The sequence below is a fragment of the Polypterus senegalus genome, chromosome 4, assembly GCF_016835505.1.
Source record: "Polypterus senegalus isolate Bchr_013 chromosome 4, ASM1683550v1, whole genome shotgun sequence".
Lineage (NCBI taxonomy): Eukaryota > Metazoa > Chordata > Cladistia > Polypteriformes > Polypteridae > Polypterus > Polypterus senegalus.
The window spans coordinates 163,444,187-163,459,255 of record NC_053157.1 but is presented as its reverse complement, the minus strand read 5'-3'; the positions used below and the strand labels follow the sequence as shown (position 1 = coordinate 163,459,255).

At 36.7% G+C, this 15,069-nt stretch overlaps 1 protein-coding gene across 3 annotated transcripts in view; it reads left to right on the top strand.

Moving 5' to 3' along the window:
- LOC120527777 (coiled-coil domain-containing protein 149-like) overlaps positions 1–15,069 on the top strand; it is a 157,311-nt gene that overhangs the window by 99,617 nt on the left and 42,625 nt on the right. For all 3 annotated transcript variants that reach the window (XM_039751592.1, XM_039751591.1, XM_039751593.1), the window contains exons 7-8: positions 4,795–4,867; positions 5,249–5,333. In XM_039751592.1, coding sequence (XP_039607526.1) covers positions 4,795–4,867; positions 5,249–5,333 — 158 coding nt within the window. The remainder of the gene's footprint in view (positions 1–4,794; positions 4,868–5,248; positions 5,334–15,069) is intronic.

Here is a 15,069-nt window from a genome sequence, read left to right as displayed (position 1 = left end):
TACCAGTATATTCATTCAGTATTTTTTAAAAATGCACAGCCGTAAAGTTAGGATTGAGCATTGTTTCATACACGTACAAGTCCCTCTCGTTGTTGGTGTCTGAATCTTTGAATTTCATTGGTCATTTTATCCATCAGTCAGCTTTCCCTTCTTGAAATGAGAGCAAATAATAAAACATCATCACTTTTTAATGACTTGTTATGCGGATTTTTGTCAGTCACAGATGGCCCATTACAGGGGATTGTGACATGCTGTGCTTGGGAGCTCATTGACACTGTTAATTCTGAAGTATGCCATCCCTTTTAGAGTTTATTTTAACAAGAGTAATGTACCAAATCTTCTCTATTAAAATAAACTCTGGTGTTGGAACTGTGCAGCAAATGTTCTTGTCTAACTTTGAGTTACATGCTTTACATATGGCTCATCAGGAATAAAGTACTAAAACTATTGCAGATATACTTGATATGTTATGCAAAAACAAAAAAATATAAAATGTTGACTTTGCATCCGTAAGTGAGGCAACTCCATCTTTGTATTTATTTTTATTCCTTTGACCACTTTTTGAAGTGCTTTAATCATTTTAAAGGTGCCTCATAAACAAAGTGTATTATTATTATTAAGCGTCAGATTAGATTGCTAACCCCGGTAGTGTCTGTATGGAGTTTAAATATTCTCCCCATGTACTTATGTACTGAGTGTGTGTGATATCATTTTATAGCTGAATGTTCAAAGTGTTCCATTAAAAATCTCTCAATTGCTAAAATCTGTTTTTTCTACATATGTTGTTAAATGATATCCTCCCAGTAATCCTCCATTTGTGCTATTATCATTAGTAACACAGTTCAAGTAGTAACTTCAGTAGTATTTCAAAAAATAAGAAAGGTACAAATTCCCTTAAAAATACACTTTCAAAATTTCAAAATGGGTAGGTAACATATAGTCCACAGCAGAAGATTTAAAAAATAAATGCAAAATAAGAGTGTGTGTGTGTGGTGATCTTACTGCTGGCAAATAGAATCTCAAAAATATGAAAGAAAAGGTTTTTAAAATTAAATAACCATTTGCTTAAACAGGTTAAAGTAACAAATGACATCAGAGCACACTTGTTATTCGGTTCTTGCATGTTTGCAAAATGAAATCGCCGACTCTGTTTCAGTTTTTTTCCTGATTATTTCAATAGTTTCTAGGAGCCCAGGCTTTTTACAACACGGGCTTACACAGCTAGTAAAATATAAAATAAAAACTACAAAAGAATTAAAACTTAAATGATAAAAAAACTTAAAAACTAAAAAAAATCTAAAACTACATAAAAACTAAAATTAGCAAGTATCTTTAAACTAGAAAAACAATGGATTCACTTAATACACGCAGTTAACACAAAAATCCATACACAAAGACATTACTTTTAAGATGATAGTATACAGTTGTGATCAAAAGTTTTGAGAATGACACAAATATTAACTTTCACAAAGTTTGCTGCCGTAGTTTTTATGATGGCAATTTGCATATACTACAGAATATTACGAAGGGTGATCAGATGAATTGCAATTAATTGCAAAGCCACTCTTTGCCATGAAAATGAACTTAATCCCATAAATTTCCACTGCTGTTGTGAAAAAGGCTTCAGAGCGTCCAAGAAAGTCCTGCAAGCGCCAAGACCCTAAGTAAGTGGCTCAGGGAACAAAACATTGAAATTTTGGGTCCATTGCCAGGAAACTCCCCAGACCTTAATCCCATTGAGAAATCACATTTTCTATTTCTTTTTGTGATATGTTTTATATTTAAAAATATTCACAAGGTCTTCAAAAACAGCAGAAATGTTACCAAAAGGAACAAAACTAGAAGCTAATAACATTTTAATGTACATAGGATTAGTGGTGTTGTATGTGTCCAATACATTAAATTCTTGCATGTTCCTCCATTGCAGCTGCCTGAGATGAAAAGACCAGGGGCCTTGTGTATAAACGATGCGTATGAACAGAAATGTTGTGTAAGAACGTTTCCACGTTCAAATCGCAATGTATAAAACCTAAACTTGGCGTAAAGCCACGCACATTTCCACGGTACCTCATACCCTGTCGTACACAAGTTCTCCGTTCGGTTTTGCAGACTGGCGGCACCCAGCGTCAAAGCAGTGCTACTGATTCTGTGTGGTTATCCTTTCTTTTCCTGAGGCAGCTTTATAAATACACTGAAATTAACTGCATATTGTTTATTAGTTTAATGCATCTGATTGTAATTAACCATTAACAATATAATGGTCCACAGAATGGTCAAACTATTCTAAATACCATAGCTGCTTTAGCGTTGTTACTCTCACTGTACCTTCTTCTTCTTCTTCTTTCAGCTGCTCCCGTTAGGGGTTGCCACAGCAGATCATCTTTTTCCATATTACTCTCACTGCACCACTCAGAGCAGCTGATCGGAAAGAGAATTATCGGTATACAGCATCAAGCACACGCTACCTCAGCCATGCTTCCTATTTGAACTGCTTCTCACATGGCAAACGCTTCAAACCTTTCCTGTATGGACCTCGCGGTTCAGAAAGAGTTTCATCCCAAGAGCTCTAAACGCACTCAATCAAGTGCTCCTTGTAGAACTGTTTGTACTTTCAGTACAATTACCTCACTGTAAACTTGCACAACAGTTATAATATTGCACAACCTGAGCCACTTTATAAAGAGTGTATTTACATATGATGACAATATCATTTTTAAGATAAAATGCAGCAAAATATGTTTATTATATTATACAGATAATATAATATACATTAATTAATCTATATTGTTAATAATTAAAAGACACGGTGTCGCTATGCTAGCAAAGGATCTGGCTTTCTGCTCATGGATTGTTCATGCGATATTCGTGCCTCTCACTGTATGCTTCACAGGGACTGGCGTGAAGGATAGAATAATTAAACATGTACTGTACTATGAAGATATTTCAATGTTCCTTAAAAGTTTTGAAGAATCGGCGTTCTAAGCTTACAGATGGCTTAACGTCTATTATAGAGTTGATTGTGTGGCGATTGGTTACTTGGAGAAAGAAAAGGAAGGACAGGAATTGGAGGTTAGTACGTTTGAAAGAGACAGTAATGCAGGGGCGGCCTTAGGCATGTGCAAACTGTGCATTTGAACAGGACTGCCACACCAATATATACTGAATATAAAACAGAAAGAGAAAATAACAACATACCTAAAAACGCAGCGGCAAATTTCTGCAAAAGTTAAGCGCTTGTGTCATGAGCACGAGGCGGCTATGCAGTGTCTGCAACGGACGTGGCCATCTAGCATGCATAAGATACCATATTGACATTGGCAAGCGAAGGGGACATTGACTCTTCCTCTGCCCAGGGCCGCCACGAGCCTAGAGTCCCCCCTGAGTACTACTGCAATAAATTATTTCATCAAAGGTCGCGCACAATCACTACAGCACCGTGTTCCCATGTTTAATAACGTGCTTTAACTCCTATCATCATGAAAATTATATCACAAATACATTTCAGTATTTAAGTTATTCAGAGAGCTGTAATATTACAAATATAATGGATTCTGTGTCCTGTCGGAGGAAGAGAAAGCCTGGAAGCACGTAGTGTTTTACACACATAGAGCACATAGAAGATCAAGTACAAAACAAAGCATTTAATGTGATACTTTAATTACGATGTGATTTGAGAATTAGTTAAACGATTTTAAGATGAAGTTTATGATATTCTACTTTAATGACAAAATAAACTACGTGATTAAAATAGAAATTTCGAGATTAAAATTGACATTTCTTGCTTTTTCCCCACTGTGTGCCTTATTTTTTTCTCTGTACCCTAATAAGCTTTCATATAACACTCAGACGGTGGGCTACGACTTTTCACGTTAACTTTGATATCTGACAACTTCTTTTTTTATTTCGGGCACTGTGCGACTTTGTGAACTTCAGCTTTCGAAGTTTCTCCGACACGCTATGTCACTCGATCAACTTCCTTTTGTTGTTTATACAACTGTTTAAACCAACAAATAGTACTTCTTCTTTGCCTCCACTTGGTATTCGCTGAAATTCTTCCATTTTCCCTGTTAACTTTTCACACTGCCTTTTCACAGAACACTGAGCTTAAAGGCTATTTATATTGATTTGCATATTCAAAGAGGCGTAATTCTGTGAGGAATTGGGGCAGGACAGCAGGCGCGTGCACGTGCGTTACTTTTCACGCAAACCAGGATTTATGTAGTGGAAGAACGTGGAAGTTTGCGTATGCACAGATTCCTGCATCTGGATTTTTCTGTGCGTAAGCACATTTTGGCTTTTTGGTCATGTTATGGTGTGAATTCTACGCATGGCTTTATGCATGAGGCTGAAGGCCTTTAAATTTGCTAACATATTGCTGTGCAAATTTGTCATTGTGCTGTTTTGTCAATTATTTTGTCATGTACTCTTTTGTTGGTGCTTCTTATTTTTTTAATATTTAACATTCACATTGTATTTATTGATGACACAGTGACTACATAATCATTCACTGTTTTGATTGGTAGAAATTGAGTTGATGGTGAATAGTCTTTTGAAATATTTGTGATGAACTAACCTGAACTTAACAATTACTAAGTCTGTTTTACTAATTAGGACTATTTCTGTAAAAATGACTTAATATAGTGGAAGAAAGTAAATGAGGTGATATTTTGTATTTTTCAGGTAGTTTTCTTACGTTTGACAAAAAACTGAATGCCAGACTGTTTCTTAAAGTTTAATTTGCATTTGAAGAAGCAATTCAAGAAGTAACTAAAGTCATTTTATTTTTTCCTTTAGATATTTACATGAAAGACTTAAGCAACTGCAGGAAGAAGTTAACCTTCTAAAAAACAATGTTGTTAAATACAAGGTAATATCTCTAATACAAGTACTTGATTTTATTTTTCACAAACTTCAGTGTAGTGTAGCTCATTTTCCCTCTAACAAAGGATTATAGGTTTAGGTGAAATGCTACATGTTAAGCTTGTACTTGTCATCATAATTTAACAATTTCAGTACCTTACATACAGATTAGTACTCGGCTTTGACACTGTTCTGAAAAGCAGAAAGCTGTAGGTTCAGTCCCTAATTCAAACTCAGACTGTGAACTAAGAAAAGTCAGTTGACTTTATACATTCGTTTTTTTTTTCTTATATGATTACAAGTTTTCTTTTGACTGTATTTAAATTATACATTATGTTATTAATGGTTAATATTTATGTCTATTTGCACTTTTTTTTCCTTTGTGAAGAATGCACTTGAACGAAGAAAAAATTCTAAAACAAGTACACGAGCCAGCAGTAACGCTCTTACAGGAATCCTATCTGCCCGGCAAGGTTAGGAAATAAAAGTTTTCATAATGTTACCTATATGCATATTTTTTATTTCCTGTCTGGTTTTTTATGCCTTAAGAAATTTTACAATATATTTTGATATCTCTGTTAGTTTGTGAGTGAGCACCATTGACCTTCAAGCTTACCAGCATATGAAAACATTTTAGAATTTTTTTAACCTTTACTATGACCATTCCATGACAAAATTAAAGTGAATGCTTCAATCTCAGCTCCTAAACCTGATATTAATGCAAATATTAGCATTTCTTCCTTTTCAAAATTCTGCTATGTTTCTGAGGGGGGTTGTTTTTTTGTTTGTTTGTTTTTATATATTTTGCTTTTGTAAAAAGGTGAATTTTCTTTTTTTTTTTATTTTTTTTTTTTTTATTAATTTTATTGCAATCCATACAAAGCAATCAAGTTTTTACAAAAAGAAAAGTTGAGTTAAGAACAGATCAATCCCCACCCCGAGAGAGAGAGCAAGCCAAATGGTGTAAGATTTAAGGCTTGTAAACATACCTAAATAAATAAGTTCTCTGTGCTTCATGAACTTATTTTAAGATATTACTGATTAGATCCTGCCGTTTTGAAAAAAGTCTGTACGGATCCTCTAACTGAATATTTGATTTTTTTCCAATTTCAAATAATATAACACATCTGTTTCCCACTGACTTAAAAGAGGAGAGTTTGGGTTCTTCCAGTTTATCAGAATAAGTCTGCGTGCCAAAAGTGTAGTGAATGCAATCACAATTTGTTTGTCTTTCTCCACTTTAAGCCCCTCTGGAAGAACCCCAAACACAGCTGTTAATGGGTTAGGAGGGATTGTGAGTCCAAGGCTGTCTGAGAGGTAATTAAAAAATTTTTGTCCAGAATAATGTTCATTTGGTGCAGGCCCAGAACATGTGACCCAGTGAGGCTGGAACTTGGTTGCAAAGTTCGCAGGTTGGATCATGCCCTGGAAACATTTTGGAGAGTTTTAATCAAGACAGATGTGCTCGATATATAGTTTTAAGTTGTATAATTGTATGCTTTGCGCATATGGAGCTCGAGTGAATTCTCTGCATTGCAAAGAACAAAGAAGAATACAAAGAAGTACTGCAGGATTTTACTTCTATTGCGGTCCAAGCCTGTGTATGTTCTTCTATTTGTGTCCAGGTTCTTATCGCCTGTATATTTGCTGCCCAGTAATAAAACTGGAAGTTAGGTAGAGCCATGCCGCCTTCTGCCTTTTGCCTTTGTAGGGTCGCTCTTTTGATGTGTGAATGTTTTGAATTCCAAATAAATGAGGTTATTGTTGAATCTAATTGCCTTAAGAATGATTTATTAATGTATATTGGAATGTTTTGAAATAAAAAAGGAGCTTAGGAAGAATATTCATCTTAAGAGTGTTAATTCCTCCAGCTAGTGTGAGATGAAGGGTTGACCATCTATGCAAGTCTTGTTTAATTTTTTCCATGCAAACAGTGAAATTTTGTTGATAAAGAGCTTTATGTTTACTTGTGATGTTTACCCCTAGGTATTTAAACTGTTCTGCAATGATAAAAGGTAGGGTATCTAATCTAATATTATATGCTTGAGAATTCACTGGAAAGAGTACACTTTTATTCAGATTAATTCTGAGACCAGAGATCTTTTGAAATTCTGTGAGTGCTGTTAAGACTGCAGGAACAGAATTTTCTGGGTCCGATATATACAATACCATATCATCTGCATATAATGAGATTTTCTGTTCCAGTCCTTCTCTGCTAATCCCCTTTATCTGATCAGTATTTTGACAGTGTATTGCCAGTGGTACAATGGCAATTGCAAACAGCAGGGGCATCCTTGTCTAGTGCCACGTTCTAGTTTAAAGTAGTCTGAGCAAGTGTTGTTGATACAAACAGAAGCTTCTGGGTTGGTATACAGTAATTTAATCCATGCACAAATGTTCGGGCCAAACCCAAACTTTTCCAATGTAGTAAAAAGGTATTTCCATTCAATCATGTCGAATGCTTTTTCTGCATCCAATGATAATAATATTTCTGGGGTGTTGGATTTAGTTAGTGAGTATATTACATTAAATAGGCGTCGAAGATTTGAATATAAGTGTCGGCCCCTAATAAATCCAGTTTGGTCTTGTGATAATACTGAGGGGAGCACTTTCTCCATCCTTCTAGCTATGATTTTAGAGAGTATTTTAACGTCGTTATTCAAGTGAAATTGGTCTGTATGATGCACATTGTAATAAGTCCTTATTTTGTTTTGGAAAAACAGTGATTAGTGCTTGGCGAAAGGTTTGAGGAAGAGATTGGTTATCTCTGGCTTCTGTAAATGTTGCTAATAGAAGGGTAGCTAGCTGAGCGGAGAATTTCTTGTAAAATTCTGCCGGGTAGCCATCAGGGCCTGCTGCTTTCCCACCTTGGCCTGACTTTATAGCATCTAGTAATTCTGATAACGTGAGAGGTTTATCGAGTTCCTCCACACTAAAAGTGTCTATTTGTGGTATCTGTAATGTATCCAGAAATGCATTAGATTGTGTATTGTCTTCTTTAAACTCAGTAGTATATAGGGATTTATAGTAGTCTCTGAAAGTGTGCATTATATTTTTGTGTTCGACGATTTTATCTCCGTTTGTGTTGGTGATTACCGAGATTGCGTTGCGCACTTCTTGCTTGTGAATTTGTTGAGCTAAAAGCTTATTAGCTTTCTCTCCATGTTCATAGTAATGATGTCTGGATTTATAGATTAGTTGTTCAGTTTCTTTAGTTGTCAAGAGGTTTAATTCCGAATGTAGAGCCTGACTCCTCCTATGTACAGTCTCGCTTGGTAGTCTGGTGTGTTCTTCATCTATTTTAGTAATTTCGCTTTTTATCTCTGCTCCTTTCTTGGCTTCGGATTTATTTCTGTGGAAAAGATATGAGATAATCTGGCCTCTTAAGAAGGCCTTAAGAGTTTCCCAGAGTATTCCTGCAGAGATCTCAGGTGATGTATTTGTCTCTAGAAAGAATTTTATTTGTTTGGATATAAATTCGGTACAATTCTCGTCAGCTAATAGAAGCGGGTTGAGGCGCTATCTGCGGGGTGAGTGTATGGGGCATAGTAATTTTAGTTCCAAGATCATAGGTGCATGGTCAGAAATAACAATAGCATCGTATTTGCAAGATTTAATCATAGGCAAGAAGTTATTGTGTATAAAGAAGTAATCAGTCCTTGAGTAGCAATGATGTACTGGTGAGTAGAAAGAATATGTTCTTGAATTTGGGTTTAAAAACCTCCAGGGTAAATTTTCTTATTGGGATAAAATACAGTACTACCTATCTGTCTAGTTTAACGCTAGAATTACCAGAGCCTACGAAAAAACTCGTAATTCCGTCCCACCTTAAATCGCTTCTTAAAATCGTTCACAGCCCTCCACCAGCGTCTTTTGTCATCTAAATGTGCTGATAAAAATCAGGCTGCAAGCAGCCGGCTATTCCATCCCCCCACCGACTTAGAACGTGCACAAACTTCTCCCAGCTCATGCCTTGATTGATTATCTGGGAGTGAAATGGAGTTTTAGAGTGGAAATAATAGATAATTATTTGGAACACGTATTTCACGTGTGTTCCATTTCTACAGTAATCCGTGTAAACACATTTGTAAAACAGAAACGTTTTTCATATTGTAGTAGTAAATGACAAAATGTAAGCATAAACTATATAATGTATGAAGCCTGAAGTCCAAATATCAAACACTTCCACAAAAGGTACAAATATAATAGAACAAGTATGCTTTTATTCAAAAATATAACTGCAGAAAAAAGCCACCTTAGCATGCCATATTGACACATACTTACTACAGCTACCACGGTAGCATAATGGTATCATCTGCTGACTAGTATCCAAAAGGTCATGAGTTCGATCCCACATGGTTCAGTTTTGAGAAGTAAACTGCTCTTATTCTTACTATTTTAGAATAAAAACACACATTTGATTTCAGTGTGTAACAGTCAGTAATTTATGATACTTGTAAAGGTTAGTTTTTTTTTTTTTATTCACTTTTCATTCTCAGTCTCAGTCGTGTTCAGGATCCTTCCCTACCCCCCATCTGAGAATGCTGTTTTCACATAAAAGATGCGCTGTAGCTCTGCAGTGTACTTGTGACTGCATTCTCGTACCAATGCTTGCGAACTGAAGTGCCTGCGTGCACTTTTCGTGGCATTACACGTCTATTTTTTTGAGCATGCCCGTGTCGCTAGAAGCAAACACAGGAACATATGTTGGTGTACAAGAATAAAAAACAAGTGCACTTTTATTCTAGACTATAAGTGAAGAAAAAATAAAGCAAGTTACAGTAGGCGGTTGATACGACAGCTTGCGTGGTGCAATGCTAAGAACTGCTGATTTCCGATCTGTGCTATATAAAATCATCACATTCAAATATTAACAATTTCCACACACCCTTCCTACATTCACGACATGTGTACTTGTTGCAGTGTACACATCTCTCTGTGCTATGGTTCCTATTACACTGAATGAGCACCTGACATTGTACTTTCTTCCCTATATAAATCACATTCGAGTATAGTGCGTCTCCAAATAAATCACATTCGAGTATAGCGCGTCTCCAAATAAATCACATTTGAGTATAGCGCGTCTCCAAATAAATCACATTTGAGATATAGCGCATCTTTATGTGAAAACAGCATTGTCAGATTTTTGGGTAATCGTGAACGCGACTGAGAGAATGGAACTGAATAAAAAAAAAAGACTGAAATCAAATGTATGTTTTTATTCTAAAATAGTTAAGTACATGCAATATTATTTGAAATGAACAGCGTCAGATCGGGTTTGAATACAGCTGACGCTGAACTCCCTGTCTATCTACATAGTAATAACAGTAATTTTATTATTATATAGAAGCTTCCCTGTCTGCCTATCATATAGTGCCTTTCCTTCCTTCCTACCTATCTACAGTATATATCTATCCCCTTAGCTGTTTTTAGGAGAGAAGATGAAGAGAAAGTACTGTGCTCTTTATTTACACTTTACTGTGCTTGATGCTGGTGGGAAACGGGTGAAAATCATTTCCCTCTTGAAAATAAAGGCTTGTGTGTTGCTGGATTTGTGCCTGGTGTCCATCTGTGTTGGGATTTTTAATTGCATAACTTCCTGTAATAAATACATTAGATATGTATCGAACACTTGTTCTTTTTTCAACAAAGGTCTCATTTATCTAATACTAAGTTATGGTTGACAATCTGCTAACATTTACAATCATACTGTAAATGGGTACTTGGGAAGCAGAGAGCGGATCAGCGAGCGGAAGCAGAGAGCGGATCAGCGAGCGGAAGCAGAGAGCGGCGGCGTCTCCCACAGGCACGTAGCCCTTTGAAAGCACACGAGCAAGTTCACCTGAGATAAAGCCGGCAGCTGACCAGTAGAAATAACCGGCAGTGAGAAATTAAAGTCGATCGCTTAGCGGGTGGTGGAAACTTAAAGCGACGGTGATTCAGCTCAACACGGAAAGCGCAGAAGCACCTATAAAAACGGCAAAGATGACTTCAACATTTAATGTAAGTTCTATCTGCTCTCTGCCCATCGAGGGCACGTTTATATGTTGTGTGTCCTGCAGTATGTACAGCTCAGGTTTTCCGGCCGACAGTGCAGATAGCTTCACCTGCCAAAAATGTTTAGTTAATTTAGAGTTGGTCGGGAAAATACGCGAATTGGAGGACCGCGTTAGGAATCTGATAGCGATTAGGCAAACCGAAAATTGGATCGACTCGGTTTGTTTAGACAATTCGGCTACATCTGATTCGGCTTCAGTCTCTCCAGGTCCCACTGTAGTCAGTGCGAGGCCGAAATCAGCAGCACCAATTCAGCCACAGGGCGAGTGGGTAACAGTAAGACGGGGGTCTAAGAATCCAAAATTTAGTCCCCCAGCACCCAGGTCACCAATTCGGACCCAGAACAGGTTCTCAGCTCTCAGCGCCTGTGGAAACTGAGAATAATAAAGTGCTCATAATTGGCGATTCCATAGTGCGGAATGTTAGAATTCCAAACTATGTTAAACCAGCAGTTAATGTTAAGTGCCTTGCAGGGGCCAAGATTTCTGGCATAAAGGCCGCATTGGACCGTGTTGCCACGATGAAGTATCTACCTTATTGCTGCATGTCGGCACTAATGATATTTATTTACAGCAATCTAAGGTATTAAAGCGAACTTCATCTCTATGCACCAAAGCTAAAACAAAATGTCGGAATTTAATTGTATCTGGTCCCTTACCAAGATTGTATAGAGGGATGTGATTTATAGCAGATTGCATTCCTTTCACTGCTGGCTAGAAACCTGGTGTGCAAATAAAAGCATAGCATTTGTGAACAATTGGGATGATTTTTGGGAAAGGCCTGGATTTTTCAGAAGAGATGGTCTTCATCCTAACTGGAGGGATCTTATGTATTATCCCAAAATATGGCAGCAAAACTGCCTGGTTGACTGATTAGAGCACCATCCAGGCCGCAGTCATGTGATCTTAAATCACAGGCTGTTGTTTATCCCACCTGTTATTTTCCTAAAGCTGTTACCCATAATCCCTGTTGTGGGGCATCCAGTAAATTTAGTCTTGAACAAACCATAAATTAATTGATAACCAAAAATAAGGTGTATAATTAGACCAAGGGATAAAACCAGACACTCCACCAGGGGCATCTGTAATAGAAATTTAATTCAAATTAAAACAAAAATATATCAGCAGTTCAGAAAGAACCATGCAGTTTTAAATGCTGTTTATTGAACATTCGCTCTCTTGGCACTAAAGCTGTTTTGGTAAATGATATAATATTAAGTACAAAATCTGATCTGTGTCTTCTTACTGAAACCTGGCTTAGTAAATGTGACACTGTTCCCTAGCTGAGGCGTCACCAGATGGATACTCGTTCCTTAATAAGTCTAGAGATTCTGGTCGAGGAGGAGGACTTGGAATAATTCATTGTAACAAAATGCAAATCACTCCTAAAAATTTAGGCAACTTTACATCCTTTGAGGCATTCATTTTAAATATTAAAACAGATTCCAACACAATTATAGTGCTAGTCTACAGACCACCAGGGCCATATTCATTGTTCATGACTGAATTTAGCAACCTTCTGTCTGATTTGGCTATAAATTATGATCACGTAGTTCTGATGGGGATTTTAATGTACACATTGATGTGGAAACTGACACTTTTAGCAAATGTTTTACTTATTTGTTAAATTCAGTAGGATTTTGTCAGATTGTCAAAGGTCCAACTCATAATCATAACCATACATTAGATTTAATTATAACTTACAAAGTTGAAATTCAAAATTTAAATATTACTCCATTAAATGTAGTTATTTCCGATCACTTCTTAATTACGTTTGATTTAGTTCTGCCCATGCCAGCACTCGCAGATTAAAACAAAGACAGTGCGACATCTAGATTGTAATTCTGCTTCAAAATTTATAGATACCTTGAGTAAGTCGAGTGTAATTGTGGAAAACCATTTAGATCAGTTAACATCAAATGTAAACGTGGAAAACAATTTAGATCAGCTAATATCACATTATAATGTGACCTTGAGAGATGCTCTGGACACAGTGGCTCCCCTAAAACAAAAGTGATCAAAGCACATAGAAACTCTCCCTGGTTTAATGAAAACACTCGAGCTCTTAAATTAGAGTGTCGAAAACTGGAGCAGATGGAGAACAACAAAGCTACATGTCTTTAAAATTGCATGGACAGAGAGTGTTAATAAATATAAAAAAAGCCCTCTTTAAAGCTCGCTCAGAATACTATTCTACATTAATAGATAGCAATAATAAAAATCCTAGGGTACTTTTTAGAGCAGTGGCTAAATTAACAAATGGGAATTCAGATCAACAGTGCAAAATACCAACAGATATTAGCAGTACAGACTTTATGAACTTCTTCAATGAGAAAATTAAAAATATAAGATCCCAGATCTCAGCATCACAGTACAAACCAAATACTAGCTTAGCAGACCCTGTCCACATTGCATTCAGCACTTTAATAATTTTAATTCCTGTAACTGAGCAGGAAGTCTTAACTTTAATTACTAAAATGAAGCCCACTACTTGTTCCCTAGATCCAGTGCCAACAAAACTAGTAAAAATGCAATGGATGTTCTTGCAGCACCTATTCTAACATTATCAATAGTTCATTACTGCATGGCACAGTACCTGATGCACTAAAAGTGTCAGTCATTAAACCTTTACTTAAAAAGTCAGACCTAGACCCACACATACTAAATAACTATAGGCCTATTTCAAATTTACCATTTCTCTCTAAAATACTAGAGAAAGTAGTCGCCAGTCAGCTTCAGTCACACCTTACGCATTACAATTTATTTGAGAAATTCCAGTCTGGCTTTCGCACTGGTCATAGTACAGAAACGGCACTAACACGGGTTGTAAATGACATTCTGATATCCTCTGATGAAGGAAATTCCACTGTAATTATGTTGTTGGACTTAAGTGCAGCATTTGACACCATTGACCATTCTATTTTACTGCACAGGCTAGAAAACGATGTTGGGCTTACAGGCCCGTGCTCGCTTGGTTCAGTTCTTATTTATCAAATCGATTCCAGTATGTACAGAAATGTGCTGACAGTACTCCATCATTATACACAGAAGTTCAATATGGTGTCCGCAGGGCTCAGTACTGGGACCTTTACTGTTTTCACTTTACATGCTTCCACTGGGATCTCTCATTAGGAAACATAATGTTAATTTTCACTGTATGCAGATGACACCCAGTTATACCTTTCATTTAAATCAAATGAAGTTTCTCCGATGTTGTCTTTAATTAGTTGTGTTAGTGAATTAAAGGAATGGATGAATGAGAACTACTTGTCTTTAAATACAGATAAAACAGAGATGTTAATTGTTGGAGGGAATGACGCTGATCACAGCAATATTTTGTCGTCATTTAACTCAGTTGGAATCCCAATTAATTTTACTGAATCAGCCCGCAATCTAGGAGTTATCTTTGACTCTAGCATGTCATTTAAAGCATATTACAAAGTCGTCCAAAACATGTTTTTCCATCTTAAAAATATTAGGAAATTAAGGCTTTCTAAATAAACAGGATTGTGAGAAATTAATTCATGCATTTATCTCTAGTAGGATTGACTACTGCAATGCGGTGTTCACTGGCTGTTCAAACTGTTCTCTATACAGCCTCCAGTTAATCCAAAATGCGCTGCAAGAATTATTACAAGAACAAGAAAATATGAACACATAACCCCAGTTCTTAAATCTTTACACTGGCTCCCAGTTAAATTTAGGGCAGATTTCAAAATCCTCCTTTTAACATATAAAGCATTAAATGGCCAAGGTCCGCTTACTTGTCTGAACTTATCATGACTTACAAACCTGAGCACATTAAGATCTCAAGATGCCGGTCTGCTTAGGATTCCAAGGATTAATAAAATAACAGTGGGAGGTCGAGCTTTTAGTTACAGGGCCCCTAAACTGTGGAATGGTCTTCCTGCTTCCATAAGAGATGCCCCTCGGTCTCAGCCTTTAAATCCCGGCTGAAGACTCACTACTTCAGTTTAGCATATCCTGACTAGAGCTGCTGATTAACTGTACATACTGCATCTCTGTTGTTAGTCATTAGCACTATAACATAAGTAACATGATAATTATATTTGAATACTAACCCTCACCTATTCTGTTTCTTTTCTCGGTACCCAAATGTGGCCATTGGTGCCACGGCCCACCTGCCAAGTTG